This window comes from Carassius auratus, chromosome 3, assembly GCF_003368295.1.
Source record: "Carassius auratus strain Wakin chromosome 3, ASM336829v1, whole genome shotgun sequence".
NCBI lineage: Eukaryota > Metazoa > Chordata > Actinopteri > Cypriniformes > Cyprinidae > Carassius > Carassius auratus.
In genome coordinates this window covers 29242636-29259205 of record NC_039245.1, presented here as the reverse complement: position 1 = coordinate 29259205, position 16570 = coordinate 29242636, and the positions used below count along the sequence as shown (strand labels likewise).

The 16570-nt window shown below is 35.3% G+C and overlaps 1 protein-coding gene across 2 annotated transcripts in view; it reads left to right on the top strand.

The window, feature by feature from the left end:
- LOC113053532 (sialoadhesin-like) overlaps positions 1 to 15908 on the top strand; it is a 32616-nt gene extending 16708 nt beyond the window's left edge. Inside the window, exons 1-9 of one of the 2 annotated variants that reach the window (XM_026218661.1) lie at positions 9307 to 9340; positions 10057 to 10092; positions 10621 to 10701; positions 13670 to 13942; positions 14014 to 14148; positions 14372 to 14542; positions 14658 to 14939; positions 15130 to 15372; positions 15468 to 15905. In XM_026218661.1, the coding sequence (XP_026074446.1) occupies positions 9310 to 9340; positions 10057 to 10092; positions 10621 to 10701; positions 13670 to 13942; positions 14014 to 14148; positions 14372 to 14542; positions 14658 to 14939; positions 15130 to 15372; positions 15468 to 15598 (1383 nt within the window). In that variant the 5' untranslated portion in view covers positions 9307 to 9309 and the 3' untranslated portion in view covers positions 15599 to 15905. Of the gene's footprint in view, positions 1 to 9306; positions 9341 to 10056; positions 10093 to 10428; positions 10702 to 13669; positions 13943 to 14013; positions 14149 to 14371; positions 14543 to 14657; positions 14940 to 15129; positions 15373 to 15467 lie in introns of those variants that run through there. The other variant, XM_026218654.1, reaches the window with a different exon arrangement.
- Positions 15909 to 16570: the final 662 nt, after the last annotated feature.

Here is a 16570-nt window from a genome sequence, read left to right as displayed (position 1 = left end):
GAATTCGGCTCATGTTTCAACCACGGTCCTGATCGACTCTTTAATTTGTCTGGTTCGGGTCTGATACGCTACACAAAGCTAAAAATGTTACACCCATTTAAAAAGAGAGATCTTACGCTTAAATTATTTTAAAACACTTCCAAACTGTAGCTGTAATTGTCTTTTCAGGTGTTTCTCCTCGAGTATCTCTGATCATCAGTCCCAACAGAACTCAACACTTCACATCTGTTTCTCTCTCTCTGAGCTGTGAGGACCAGAGTAACTCTGATAGATGGAGAGTGAGAAGATACACACAAAGTTGGGGGGTGGAAGATTCTTCATCATTATGCTGGGCATCACAAACAGGTTCTACATGTACAATCAATTCAACCAACACATCAGACACTGGAGTGTACTGGTGTCAGTCTGAATCTGGAGAGAAATATCATCCTGTTAATATCACTGTACACTGTGAGTCTGTGCTTCTGTATTTGTTTATTTCACTGTTTACACATCAGTGGTCAAAAACACTCAGTGGGCAGCCAGTACAAAAAAAAAAAAAAAACATAAAAAACACTAGTTTTATTATATATATATATATATATATATATATATATATATATATATCATATTTTGTTCATATAGGCTTACTCATGTTTCCTCTGTTTCTGTAGCTGGTGTGATTCTGGAGAGTCCTGTTCATCCTGTGACTGAAGGAGATACTCTGACTCTACGCTGTTTATATCAACATTCAACTCCACCAAACCTCAGAGCTGATTTCTATAAAGATGGATCACTCATCCAGAATCAAACTACAGAGATGATCATCTCTACTGTCTCAAAGTCACATGAGGGTTTCTACTACTGCAAACACTCAGAGAGAGGAGAGTCACCCAAGAGCTGGATCTCAGTCAGAGGTGAGAGTCAGTAGAAACTGTGAGCTGATTTATTTCTTCTTATGCTCTCGTTCAGATATAGTACATGATAAAGTGCTTGTGTGTCTGTTTTTCAGTGTCTCCTTCAGAATCTCAGATCTCTGTCCTCCACACACTCAGTTCTGTTCTGGCAGTTAGTCCATATCTGCTAGTGACAGTCGTGCTGATTTTCAAATGCTGCTGGATGAGAGGTGAATCTGACTGATTTATTAGATGCTATAATTATTATATTTAATTTCAATAATCATTATATTTAAACCAAAAAAATTGTCATTATTATCATATCATATATTATATGGCTATCATCTTTTGATAACTTGCAGAGGGTTTGAAAGTGAAAGTGAAGTGACATTCAGCCAAGTATGGTGACCCATACTCAGAATTTGTGCTCTGCATTTAACCCATCCGAAATGCACACACACAGAGCAGTGAACACACACACACACACACTGTGAGCACACACCCGGAGCAGTGGGCAGCCATTTATGCTGCGGCGCCCGGGGAGCAGTTGGGGGTTCGATGCCTTGCTCAAGGGCACCTAAGTCGTGGTATTGAAGGTGGAGAGAGAGCTGTACATGCACTCCCCCCACCCACAATTCCGTCCGGCCCGAGACTAGAACCCACAACCCTTCGATTGGGAGTCCAACCCTCTAACCATTAGGCCACGACTTCCCATAAATAGCACACATACATCTCGGAGACATCTATTTGACGTATGCAAGATGTATTTTTTTTTTAGCGTTTGCTCATCTGCAATACGTCTGATAGGACGTTTCCTTTTAGATGTCAAATAGATGTTTATTAGATGTCTTTAAGATGTTTATGATTTGGAATGTATGTAAAACTGACATCTGAAAGATGTCAGATGTTTGTAGACAGCAGATGCTTTCCAGATCAAGAGATCTTTAACAGACATGTGGGTTGTTATGTGTTATTAATATTGAATTGACTCTTTTTGTGTATCTTTTTCCCTAAAAATACATATATTCTCTCACTGACACTTTTTTTTGTTGTTGTTGTTGTCAAATTTATTTTAGCTAATCTAGTTTAAAAATGATGTCCATAAAAGCAGTAAATGGATAGAGAGAGAGAGAGAGAGAGAGAATCTTCAGAAAAAAAATCTTCACTTTTGAGAGTGACTGCATTTAAATGCTGAAATGAACTCTCTTTCTGATCACTCTGTGTCTGTATGAAATACAGAAGTCACTCCTGATTCACGATGACTAGCTTCTCATGGTTGTTAAAGTCAACATGAACCAGAATTCATCAATTTCTTTTTCATTTGATTTTATCTATGACAAACTGACTGTAAAAAGATCAGAATAAGGGTCAATTTTTTATGTAATATTGACTTTAACCAGAAACATGGATGTTAAACTGTTTAACCCAGGGGCTCTCGACTCTGGCCCTTGAGATTTATCTCCAGCCCTGATCAAACATACCTGAACAAGTTAATCAAGGTCTTCAGGATTATAAAAATTACTGTCTGGTGAGTTTGATCAAAGATTAACAGACTTACATCTGGTTTAACCAATTGTATTTTATTTTAGATGTTTTTTTGTTGTTGTTGTTTAGTTTTTTGACCAATAACATATTGTGAATATGGGCAAACCCCCTCCGAACATTTATGAACTTCACAGAGCTTTAGCGTCACAAGTACATCCCCATCAGTTCATATCATTAAAATGGGCACTTAATTTTAATATTTTAATGTTTTGGTTTTGACATTTTCACTATTGATTTATCACTTAAATTAAAGTTTTATATTTCGTTTTGTTCTACTTTAATATTATTAAACATTATAACCACATTAACATAACATGCAATTTGGAAGCATGTGTATTCTTGTTTTATTATCTTATATCATATTTTATTGTCTCTTGTATTGCTGCAATATTTCATGTTTTTAACAATTTAAGTTTTCTTTTTAATAAAGAAAAAGTGACTAAAATATCTGGACTTGATGCTTTGTTAAAACTTGCACTGTTACGGTAAGAGCAGAAGAACAATTACTTTTCACAATAATGAATCAGGATTTATTCTCTAAATTTCAATTTAGGAGATTTCAGCATAATGCTACAGTAATCTAAATTATTACGGTTGGTATGGTAAAATAGCATCACATTTTAAACAATTCCTAAACATGCATTTCTTATATCTGCAGCCAATACACGTGCTTATTTTTTATACATCCTGTTGTTCTGACTCTCATGAAAAAATGCTGTATACTGTACTAGTGTTTACAAGGTGATAACTAACAGTTGTGGTGTTCTTGAACACTACTGAACATGAACACATGGTGTTGAATGCTGAATATGCGTGTAGAGTTGTGAAACAGGAATAGTGTTAATAGTTTGGAGAAATCTTTTAGAAAATGTCAATTTAGTATATAGCATTTTTAGTCATATTTCCCTAACATAATAAATCTTAAATGAGTTAAACTAATAAGCTTAGAGAAACACATTTAATCCAAAGTATAAACAAAAGTAATATTGATACTTAGCAAACAACACTAATAAAAGTCTGTGCTAAGTGTCATTCAGCTTCAAGCATACACGCATGTACACAGACACACACACCTAATGTGAGTGGTTGATTAGATAATAGCATTAATGAGAAATTTAACAGGTGTTCCTAATAATCCTTTAGGTGAGTGTTTATGTTTTCACTCTAGTCCATGATATTTGAGTGAAAGATGAGCTTGAGAGAAGAAGAGAAAGTTAGTTCTACCAGAAAGACTCGGGAGATAGAATGATGTACGAAGCATACATTTATTGACAGCTCAGCGAGCACAATTATAAATTTCTTTGGCGGAAGGCCCCGTCCATGGTTCATAATCCGAGGGTAGCGAATCTGCATTTCCTGCCTGAAGACGAAGGCAGGGGCGCAGCCGACCCCCCCTGGAAGGTAAGGACAGGACCATCCTGGTGGTGGTGGGGAGGGTGGAGGTTGTTGTCGCGTCGGAATCTGCGAACTCAAACATGTGTAAGTACGATCTTTTATACAGGAGTATAAAGACGTGATTGGATAATGATGAAGGTAATTAGTGACGAAGTGATTGAGTCTTCCTGGCAGAACTTAGGCTAAAGCTTCCATTTCTGTTTGTAAAAGCGAAACTGAGTGTTGTATGTCAGTCTCTCTGTTCAGTCAGTGAGATTTGTTCTGTTTAATGGTGTTTGTTGAATCAGTTCTGTTGGTTTGTTTTGCACAATTAATGGTCTGATGCTTTAAGTAAATATTAGCTAGTAAGTAGAAAGGAAGATTCAAATTCATCCATTAGCTTGTAAACACACGGGTTGCTTCCTTAAACAAGTTCCCTTAAGTTCATGTTCTCTCTGCTATGATTATAAAAATGATAAAATATCAAACAGATTTTGCAGTGTTTATCTGAAAACACCTGTTATTAACTTGTGTAAATCTTCTAATTAGAAAACCTTAAAAACCTTTGGAGAACTTTTTGTGTAGTGAAGCTAAGAATATTTGAGAGTAAAAGTATGGTGTTTTACAAGCAAAGAAAGAAGAATGAAAGATGTCTGATGTATAGGCTAATATATACATTATCAGCACCATGTTCACACTGTTATGAGATTTTTCTTTTTGTGTTTTAGTGCTGATTTCAAACATCCACTGTGGAAACACTGAAGGTCAATGAATTTGACTAGTATATTTCATAACATGATTCTACACTGTTACAAAACAGCTGTAATAATGTAATAAAGTAGTTTGATTATAAATAAAAATGCCAAATTCTTATGAAGAATATGGAAACATAAAATATATTTTAAAATGTCCTTTGTCTTTAGAAGTGACCCTAAAGAAAAAAAAAAATTCTGTATCTGCAGTAACAAAGTGCTTTGAACTACAACAATTTACAACACTTTGTTGTGTCTGTAGATGTGTGACACAGTAGGTTGAGCTCTGGGCTATAGACTTAAAGGTTTCTGAACCCTTCATTAGGTGATCTTAAAGCTGCGAAAACCTTTAATGTCCTTTAACTCTTTGCATTATGCTGAGTGAAAACTGAACTCGCTTGTTCCTGTAATCGCTATCAGCAGCTTACATCTGTAAAAAAAAAAAAAAAAAAAAAAAATTACCAATTATTTACTAGAAAGAGAGAACTTATGGCCAAAATTTTTCACAACTCATGCTTTTTTCCAATTTTATATTAAACCAACTCTGACTGTGCACCTTACATAATGCACAAATTGTTAAATGTCATAATTTACAGTGAGAGTTTGATTTCTTCATACACATTTAACATATTATTAATGAGTGATTTTTCTATGTCAGATAGATCTATTTCAGAAATAGAATCATTTAATTTATAAGTGAGTGAAAATTTGTAAGACGAATGACAAAAACAGTATATATATTATGGAAAATAATTTAATGTATTACAGGAACTGCTCATATTTATGGCTCTATTGATACAACAATTAAGAAAAAGACACATACACAGGTAACTAATGATGTCATTTCAAGTGTTTTTAAACTGAAACAGTAATGCTTTTATTAAAAAAAAAAAAAAAAAAAAAACAGTTTAGTGTAGCCAGAAAAGAGACTCTGGGTGTGCATATGAAAATCTGGGTGTGCCACATTTATTGTCAGATTACTGTGCAAAATTATGGGATAGTATTTTTGTCGCACTGCTTCCGTCCAACCATACTCCTAGTGGTAATTTGCAGGTCATGTCAAAATGTAGTTAATTGTTAAATGTAATAATTTTCTTCCAAATACGATAATTTTGAACTTCTGGTACGATACTTGGACATTTCCAATCTGGCAACACTGTCTGCTGATGTTGGGCCCGGGGAGGGAGAAACCTTAGGCCTTGTGTCCGGCTGTCCATCAAGCCAAGGTTTTTTCCTAAAAAAAAAATTAAGGAGCTCTGCGACATATTGCTAGCTAGCAATGTGCAATCAAAAATTATCTGTTTATGTCATAGACTGCTGGGGTCACAGTCAGCTGCTGTTTGCTGATTGGTTGGCAGTCCGAATGTCGGCAGATATATTTTAACAAAAATAATTTAAAATGTAAATTACATTTTAACATTTTTAGTATTATTGCACCATATATTGGATTCTTATTTCTGTGCCCCTGAGAGTATGATTTAGAATGTTCAGTGGCGTCACAGAACTGCCAGATTCAAACAGCTTTCGCGCGTTGGCTGCACTGAGCCAGAGACCGACGTGCTCAGCGCTTGTCATATATCACAATTAATATGCAGTGTTTTCAACCACATAATGTTTATTTTAGGTTTCATACATTTAAATATACATAATCACTAGTAAAACAATACATTGGTAGTTAAATACACACTGATGTCTACAGAAGCAGCAAAAACTATCTAATCAAATGTAATTTGCGACGTGTTTTATTCATATATCAGACACGCATAGCAGAACAATAAAGTTTACTCTATTCTTCGTCCAGTTCGGGAGAAACTGGGGAATTCAAGTGCTGTACGTTAAATCCGGCTGACAGGACTCTGAACTGCAGCGCTCATCTCGTTATAGATCAAGATAATTTATAAAGGTTTTTAAACGAAGAATCGGAATATCAGATAGTTGACATGGTAAGCAAGTTTGTGTATATATTTTAATAAAAAATGAAAAACTAAATAAAACGAATACCGATACATCTGTTAGTGGCTGCGGTGTGTCACGTGACAACCATGACGCGTCGCCATGGAAACAAGGGGTCAGTTAAAATATTTGTAACTTACTCGTGAAAGGGTTGATTTAAAATATATATATATATATATTTTTTCTAAGTAAACCACAATTGCCCAAGTTTAGTAAACATTTTTTATTGAGACTATAAAAAATAATTCTGCATCTATTTTTAGGTGTGCCAGCTGCCACTGTGGGTGGCACAGGCACACCCTGGCACACCCGTGGCTACGCCACTGTAGTAAACAGTGCGTTTACACTTTGGTGGACTGAGTGGAGCAGAACGAGCATTTTCAGTTCATTCCCATGAAAGCCTAGCTTCACACTGTGAATTGTGGGATTGACAGTGGAACAAGAGAAAGTGTTGAAAGAGAGTACAAAAGTTGAGAAATGCTCAAATTTGGGCAAATGATGAGCAGAAAATGCTGATATCTCTGAGGTTCAGGTAATGATATTCATCATGAGCATTTAAAAATATGTGCTTGAGTTTCTTCGGGGATTGGTAAATCTAAATCATTTCTGATACAATTGTTGATGAGTCCAGGCATTTGCAGGTTTGAAACAGGTCCTGTCTTACTTTCTCTTGGTTTTTTTTTTTTGGTTTTTTTTTTGGGGGGGGGGTGTTTCTTGTACACACGTGTGTGTGTGTGTGTGTGTGTGTGTGTGTGTGTGTGTGTGTGTGTGTGTGTGTGTGTTTCTATACTGATGGGGACTTAAACTTTACACACCAACTCATAGGGACATTGTGAGGACCTAAATTGAGGCCAAGCTTATAAACAAGGTTATAAATCATACAGAATGATTTTTTGAGGATGTAAAAATTAGTGCTGGAAATTTAACGCGTTAATTATATTAATTATGGAGAAAATTATTAATGCATTTGAAGTACTTGCCCTGCCCCAGACCTATGTGGATCATCTGCCATTTCATACAGTCGAATGATGACTAATATGAGGCAGAGCAACAACTTACTGCGTGATGGAGTCTAGAGAATATCCCTAAAATTCAAGATATGGGGCAAAACGCTCATTTGAGATTGTGTCACACAAGTGCAAACGTGAAACTCATCTTATACAACAGTTCATTAAGAAGTTAATATTTTGTTGTTTTAGACACAATGTTGTCTGTTTTGCTTAATTTTGCCAACCAGAAGATAAAGACAAAACAGAACTGTTCATCTCTGAACAACCCACAGCGGCATCTAATTTCTTTATCCACGTTTTGAATGAATTCGGTGAACCATTTGGCATGGTGAACCACTGGCCATAGTCGCATTGGCTTTGAAGTGGCGCCACACAGAACGATCGGTGTGTGACATCAAAGTACCACGAGAGAGATTCAAAAGCACAAGGAGTCGTCTGCTCTCTAAGCTCTAGCGGTTCTTTGATGTCACACACCGATCGGTCTGATGATGATGATCCACTTCAAGTCGAACAAGCCTCATGATTCAATGAACCATTCATAAAGTTATATATTATAGTTCACCCAACCGAAAATGACAATTCTGTCATTCTGTCAATTCTGTTATTCACATAAACCAAAAGAGTAGGCTGTGTGTAATCATTTTTATCAAACAAAATATTTCCTGCTGAACCTACTTTTTGTAATCTATGTTTGACGCTTTACACAACGTGTTTAAATTATCTTTTGGGAGTATTTTCTCCAAATATTATGTGTGATTAATTTGATTAATTAATCGCCACATCATGTAATTAATTAGATTGAACATTTTAATCGCTTACCAGCCCTGGTAAGTATGCAGAATAGTTTTCTGTGAGGGGGATGGGCACAAAATCAAAATTTTGGATTGAGTGATAATTCTCCACGAGTGGACTGCGCTGTTTGTAAATGACGTAAATGTGGTAAACAATGTGAGTTTAATGAACCACTACATCCTGTTAATGAATACTGAGATGAAATGACTGCAGATTTATGTGTTCAGGTTCGTGTGTTTAAATGTTTTGTCAATACACCTGGGTATTGTTGTATCACTGCTGTGTTGTCCAGAGCCTACAGTTCCTCACAGATGTCTAAGGTTTTTTTTTTCTTTTTTTGTTTTTTTTTTATCATACATGACGTGAAAATGATAATTAAATACTTATGCCCTTTTACATGAAGAGACTGATGAGGGTATTAAGAATGGGACTGCAATCCCCCCCCACCCCCCCCCCCCCCCCCCAAATAAAAATATATTCAAGCACTAACCAGAAGAACATGAAACCGGAGTTCCATGACTCTCATCACTTGTCTTGATATATGAATATTAAACTGTGTTCACAAATACAAATATAATAGAAACAAACTCAGCATCTATTTCAGGTCAGTGACATTAATCAGTGATGGACGAGCAGCAGTTGTTCATTAGTTTCTGCTGCTTCCATCATTCAATAAACACTTATCACTTATTGTCATAATGTAATTTAAGCTTAACAATTTGATATGATTCAAATATGAACATTTGTGTAGAAAACATGCATTTTCTGAAAACATGTGACTAGATTATCAACAGTAGCGTACCCTGGGGTTTCAGTCAGGGCCTTCAGTAAGCAACTGTAAACTACATACCCTTTAAAATATTATCAAAATATTTCTATAACACATGAGGTACGTTTGCGTGTCTTTAATCTGTCTTGATATTTCTAAAGATATGACTGTAGGTTTCAGGAAGTCTTGAGGCTTTAACACTTTCTGTGTCTTTAACCATCTGTCATCATTCAGTCAGTATGGAGCTCAGTCAACTTCCTCTTGTGTTCTGTGAGTATTATTATCTGTTACTATGTATTTCAGTGGATGGTAATTGCTATTATATTATGTATCTAATCAAGTGTTTTAGTTTTCCTTGATTTATGTCTTTTCTTGTTGCTCTGAGTTTCAAATCCAGCTCCATGTTATATGAGTGAAAGATGAGTTTGAAAGAGGAAGAGAAAGTTAGTGTTATTTGTGAAAGAGAAATGTTCTCTGTTGTGATGTAGATCTGTGTGTGTGTTTGTTCAGTCATTCAGGTTTGTGCTGTTTAATGGTGTTTGTTGAATCAGTTCTGTTGGTTTGTTTTACAGTTTACTGTCCCTGATGCCTTAGTAGATGTTCACTATAGTACACAGTTACTAAAAGTGTATCTTTATCAGACTGTTTGCTTCAAGTTCCCTAAACAAGTTCAAGTTCTCTCTGCTGATGATGAAATCTATGAGACATCAAACAAATGTTTCTGTGTTTATCTGAACACACACACACATCTAGTCCCAGAACAATATCTTAATATGAGTTACTACTCATAACGGTCACTGTTTTCAGACTCTGGAAGGTTTTTACAGAAATACTCTTTCAGATGCCAATACATCTAGAAAAACAAGTTGAGAAACATTTGAAAGTAAAATTATGGCATTCCTTTAAACTTTTTTTGTCTAAAGTATAAAAGAAAGTTGATCAACTTCATGTTCAAACTGTAATGAGTTTATCTCTTTGTATTTTAGTGTTGATTTCACACATTCACTCTGGACACACTGAAGGTGAGTGAATTTGACTTATACATTTCATAACATATGGGTGATGTCTCGCTATTGGTTACAAACCAAATGATAAAATAAACTATTTGATTATATACACACCTTTTTAAACAACTTTTATAAATGACCATTAGCAGTGAGCAAATACATAGCAAGTACTTTTACTTGCACAATGTGCAAATGATTTTGTAAGATACAAGTGACCACACCGCCCAACAACTACAGAGAACAACACTTCAGTCTTACCTTATTTAGCATGAATGTTTTACAGACAGGCAAATGTGTTCACACAGTAGAAACAGCACATTATTTTTATTATAAATCGTTTTTGTTGTACAGAAACACTTAAAGCCAAAGTGAGCATTAAACCTGCTCAACATGTATTCAGAGGAGAGACAGTAACTCTCAGATGTGACATTGATGGTGGAGGAATCACTAGCTGGCAGTACAGCTGGTATAAAGATGATTCACTCTACACTTACAGTGAACTTCAGGAACACACATTCACGTCTGTTAATGAGTCTGTCACAGGTAAATACTCCTGTTATGGAGCAGAGAGAGGAGGATCACGAACATCAAACATCAGTGATGAAGTTACACTGACAGTATCAGGTGAGTTTGATCATCTCGTCATATACACACAAGTTAAAAATGCTATTGAAGAGTGACTTCTTAACCCTTAAGTGCTGTTTGGGATCTTTTTGACCACAAATGACATTTGCTGAAATAATAATAATAATAAATTATTAACTTTATCTACATGGCATGAGACTTTGTACGGTTGCCAACACTTAGGTAGCTTTATAAAAAAATAACTAAAATAACAAAAAAACACCTGAATTGATATCTTGCTGTATGTTAGTGTGGAAAAAGTCACACTTGCATCAACTGACAGTCAGCTGTTCCTGACGTGTACCAATCCAGTCTTGACACCTATCACATGTGGTCTATTTAAATTCCAATTCTTCAGTGTCTCTTCCATCGCATCACTGCTTGCAATTAACTCCCTCCTCCAAACTCAACTCCACCAACTGAACCTGTAATCCGATCTAAATTTGTTCTTTCTTTTCAGTCTCTTCATTGAATGCAGTCTCTATCACATTTTGTTTACAACTCATGTAATTGTGAATTGTAATTATGTATGCTTATAATGGTTCTGTTCTGTACCCCGGGGGGGGGGGGGCGGTGTACAGGCATGGCTGCATGGACAGGCATGTGGAGTGTTGCCCAGAACATAACCATACCGCAAACACTAACTGTATGCAATATAATTGTCATAAATATACGTGACAGAAGTGGCCCTGACTGAAATATTATTTTGCTGTAACGCAGTAGTGTAAGGCATTACTAATAAATGTTCAGTAATATTTTACTCAGTACATGTTCAGTAAACCTTGCCCAAAATATTGCTCAAAAAAAAAAAAAAAAAAAACAGCAAGACATTCACGAATCAATTGTGTGACGTAGTCCAATGAAGGCATGTTCAGGGTGGGTTTTACAGGAGTGCCGTGAGGATACTGGAATGGCGCTGCATGATTTCAGCCTCTGTGCTCGAGGTTCGAGGCTGTTAGCTCCATCCAGCTCGCTGTTAGCCCAGCCTCGCACTGGCTAGTGGAAAAGCAGCTAATGGGTGAAGATGGCAGAAGATAGTACATTTGCGAGATGGACGTATGCGCATCTTGTCATTTTATAATTGCATATGGCATTAGAGTTTACATATAGTCCTGTTGAATAGTAATTACTAACGATGATGCACAAATAAGAATTGAGAAGCACCCTAGGTCTTGCACATGTATTTCCTGGTCTGAGAGTGACTTCCTGTTTAAACAGGAAGTAATGGATACCAAAAAAAAGGTAGAAATATATATATGTAAAAGGAGAATGTATGTGTGTGAAAGCAAAAAATAAAAAGTATCTATGTGTAAGGAGAATTAATGTGTGTAAAGCAAGAATATATGAATATGAAAGGAGAATGTAAGTGTGTGAGAGTAGAAATGTATGTATGTGTAATATATATTTCTTTTTTTTTCTTTTTTTTGTATAAAAATAAATCCATGCATCATCCCAAAACTGCACAGATCTAGAGAAAAAAATATATATAATAATAATATAACTGAATAAACTGAGCAAAATTACATATGTTTTTAAAAAAGCATTATCACATTTTGTTGTCTGGGGCCCTGAAGATGCCAAACAGCACAAGTGTATCCCCCAAATGAACAGCACATAAGAGTTTAATTTAAGATCCCAAAGAGCAGTTTTAAGTGCTTCTCCTCAAAGTGGTTAAAAAGTGTTCAGATATTTAGGGGTTAAGCACCAAAGATGTGTAGTGAATTTTCTTTTGCTGATAACTTTGAACCTGGTCTAAAAACAAGATCCTTCTCTTGATCTTGAAATTAAGATATTTACAATCTCTGTAATATTGATTATGAGACATTGTAAAATAAATAGCTGTTTTTGTTCCACCACCTCTTGGTCAGAAATTAATTTTATTTTAAATCTCTACTTAGCTATTTAGGATTTTATCATAAACTGCTGTACCTGTAAAACACTTTGTTTAATGTTGTGTCTCTCTGACTGCTGCCATTGCTGATGTGTCATGTGTGGGTTGAGCTCTGCTAACTTAAAGGATGTGGTTTTGAACTATTCCTAGCATGGTTTATTTGCAAAAGACTTTGTTCTCCTTTTACTCTTTGCATTATGCTGACTGAAGAGCTACATTTATTTAATTGTCCATGGAATTAAAATGAACTTATAAGATTTATCAGGGTTTATGTGAGACTTAAAAGGTCATAAATGTCTTAATTCAGTCTTCCACAAATCAAAGCCTTAAAAGGTCTTAAACTGGAGAAGAGAGTCTTCAATTCATAAAGTCATGGCATTAAATGTTGCATGCCCTGAAAAAAATAAATTAATTAAAGAAAAGATAAATAAATATATAAATAATACAAAATAAATACATATCTTGTTTTACAATACAATTATCTATGCATCATAAAATCAAAATAGAATTCTTCTTTTCTTAGAAAATGAATAAAACTAAGTACTTATATGAGATCTTTTTTCAAATTATAACATAAAAATAAGCAATATCATGAGCTGTTTTTGCTAATATGAGCATGACTGTAAAACGTGATACTGATTTTATACAAACTTTCAATAAACAATTAGTTAATATTAATCAAATTACATTTCAGACACAAATTAATTTAAAAATAGTTCCAAACAAATCCATTTCAAAATTTTCGAAAACAGTTTCTGAGCAACAAACAGCAGTGATTTATTACTGAATGTATCAGCTGCTTTGAACATATTGACTGATTAATTTTGTGACATACTCATTAAATGATTTGCCACCGTCTATAGCCTACTGACGCATTTAGTTTGAAATTCATATTCATTATATTTTTCCATCATATTTTTTCAGCTTCTGTGAATTCAGTTTTTTAGAATTGAAATGACTGGATGTAATACCTATAAAAAACAACACTTTAACTTGATTTAGCATGTATTTTTTGTATTTAAGTTTTTATGTAAAAACAGCACATTATTTTCATTATAAATTGTTGTCATTATACAGAAACACCAAAAGCCAAAGTGAGCGTTAAACCTGATCATCGTGTATTCAGAGGAGAGACAGTCACTCTCAGATGTGACATTGATGGTGAAGGAGTCACTAGCTGGCGGTATGTCTGGTATAAATACAGTGCATTCTACAGCTCCAGTGAACTACAGGAACACACATTCAGTTCTGTTACTGAGTCTGACGCAGGTAAATACTTCTGTTATGGAGCAGAGAGAGGAGGATCACGAACATCAAACATCAATGATGTAGTTACACTGACAGTATCAGGTGAGTTTGATCATCTCTTCACATACACACACTCTTTAGATTTTATAAAATGACTGATTTTTCTATTTCAGATAGAGCCCAGGCAGGTTTAAGTGTTTCTCCACAGAAGTGGTTGACTGAAGGAGATTCAGTGACTCTGATCTGTGAGGTTTATGGCTCCTCTACAGAATGGACATTCAGCTGGTTCACTCTAAATGCTTCATCAGGTAAGATATAATGTGCTTCATGTGGTAACGACTCAATTAACTGTTTTATTAATTGGTTTTATGTGCATGTACTGGTGCCCATAATTTCCATGAGTTTTGCTCTGGCCCTGTTTCAGTTAAACTGAATACACTGAATTACCGCAACTAAAATAATTAATAAGTGTAAAAACATACAGAAAATGCTCCTTAAGGTGAAATCTTCATGAATTCTCATGTTTTGTAGACAACAAATATAATTATCAGAAGCTCTCAGGCAGCAGCAGAGGAGCTGGAGGAAACTACACTGTCAGTTCTGCTGCTCTAAAACACACAGGAGTTTATGTGTGCAGAGCAGAGAGAGGAAAACCAGCATATAACACAACCTACAGCAACAAACAGCCAGTATGGGTCACTGGTGAGTATAAACAGGATCAGTTTGAATGAGACAGAACTGAACCCATTTTTAAAATGGAGATTTTACACTTCAATTATCTTAAAACATTACTAAAGAGCTGTAATTGTCTTCTCAGTTGTTTCTCCTCGAGTCTCTCTGATCATCAGTCCCAGCAGAACTCAACACTTCACATTTGTCTCTCTCTCTCTGAGCTGTGAAGACCAGAGTAACTCTGATAGATGGAGAGTGAGAAGATACACAGAGAGTGAACAGCTGCAAGATTGTTCATCATCAGTGTGGGGATCAGAAACAGGATCTACATGTACAATCAACTCCACCAACACATCAGACACTGGAGTGTACTGGTGTCAGTCTGAATCTGGAGAGAAATATCATCCTGTTAATATCACTGTACACTGTGAGTCTGTGTGAATTTATTCATTTCACTGGTAGTTTACATATCAAAGCATAAAGCAGGTTTATTAAACACAAGCAGGACACATCAGTGAGCAAAAAACTCTCAGTGGGCAGGCAGTACAAACAATCTAGTTTTATCATAAAACATACAATATAATATAGTCTTACTCATGATCCCTCTGTTTCTGTAGCTGGTGTGATTCTGGAGAGTCCTGTTCATCCTGTGACTGAAGGAGATACTCTGACTCTACGCTGTTTATATCAACATTCAACTCCATCAAACCTCAGAGCTGATTTCTATAAAGATGGATCACTCATCCAGAATCAAACTACAGAGATGATCATCTCTACTGTCTCAAAGTCACATGAGGGTTTCTACTACTGCAAACACTCAGAGAGAGGAGAGTCACCCAAGAGCTGGATCTCAGTCAGAGGTGAGAGTCAGTAGAAACTGTGAGCTGATTTATTTCTTCTTATGCTCTCGCTCAGATGTAGTACATGATAAAGTGCTTGTGTGTCTGTTTTTCAGTGTCTCCTTCAGAATCTCAGATCTCTGTCCTCCACACACTCAGTTCTGTTTTGGCAGTTTGTCCATATCTGCTAGTGACAGTCGTGCTGATTTTCAAATGCTGCAGAATGAGAGGTGAAACATCCGACTGATTTATTAGATGCTATAATTATTATGTTTAATTTCAAAAATCATCATATTTAAACCAACAAATTAGTCAATACTATCATATTTTGTGGCTATCATCTTTTGCTTAATTACTGAGGATTTGTTCTTTGTTTCCATCTCTTCCTGTATATCTTTTTCTCTAAAATACATATATTCCCTCACTTTCACACACATTTTTGTTGTCAAATCTATTTCAGTTAATCTAGTTCAAATATGACGGTATAGTCCATAAAAAAAATAAATGAAGTGAAAAAGCGAAAGAAAGAAAAAACATGCATGCCAATAAGTAAATACTGAAAAGATTGATTTTTTGTGTGTATTTAACAGATCCATGTTGAAGATGAAGAAGCTTTAATTTTATCTGTTGTGATGGTGAGAAAACATCTTCAGTTTTGAGAGTGACTGCATTTAAATGCATAAATGATCTCTCTTTCTGATCGCTCAATGTGTGTATGAAATACTGAAGTCACTCCTGATTCACGATGACTAACCTTTTGGCATTTCTTCTCTTTGGCATCTTTTGTTGCATGGTTGTTAAAGTCAACATGATCCAGAATTACCAGCCCACTTGACCTCCATTGATTTCTTTTTCATCTGATTTTATCCATGATGATCTGACTGTAAAAATTAGGTTACACTTGAAATAGAAAAGAATGAGGGTAAATTATTTTGATGTAATATTGACTTTAACCAGAAACAAGTTAAACTGTTTAACCCAGGGGCTCTTTACTCTGGCCCTTGAGGTTTATCTCCAGCGCTATATATATATATATATATATATATATATATATATATATATATATATATATATATATATATATATATATATATATATAAATAAGTTGATTTTAAATTTCATGGCATCAACACATCTCAAAAAACTTGGGACAAGGCCATGTTTACCACTGTGTGGCATCCCCTCTTTTTATAACACTCTGCAAACGTCTGGGTACTGA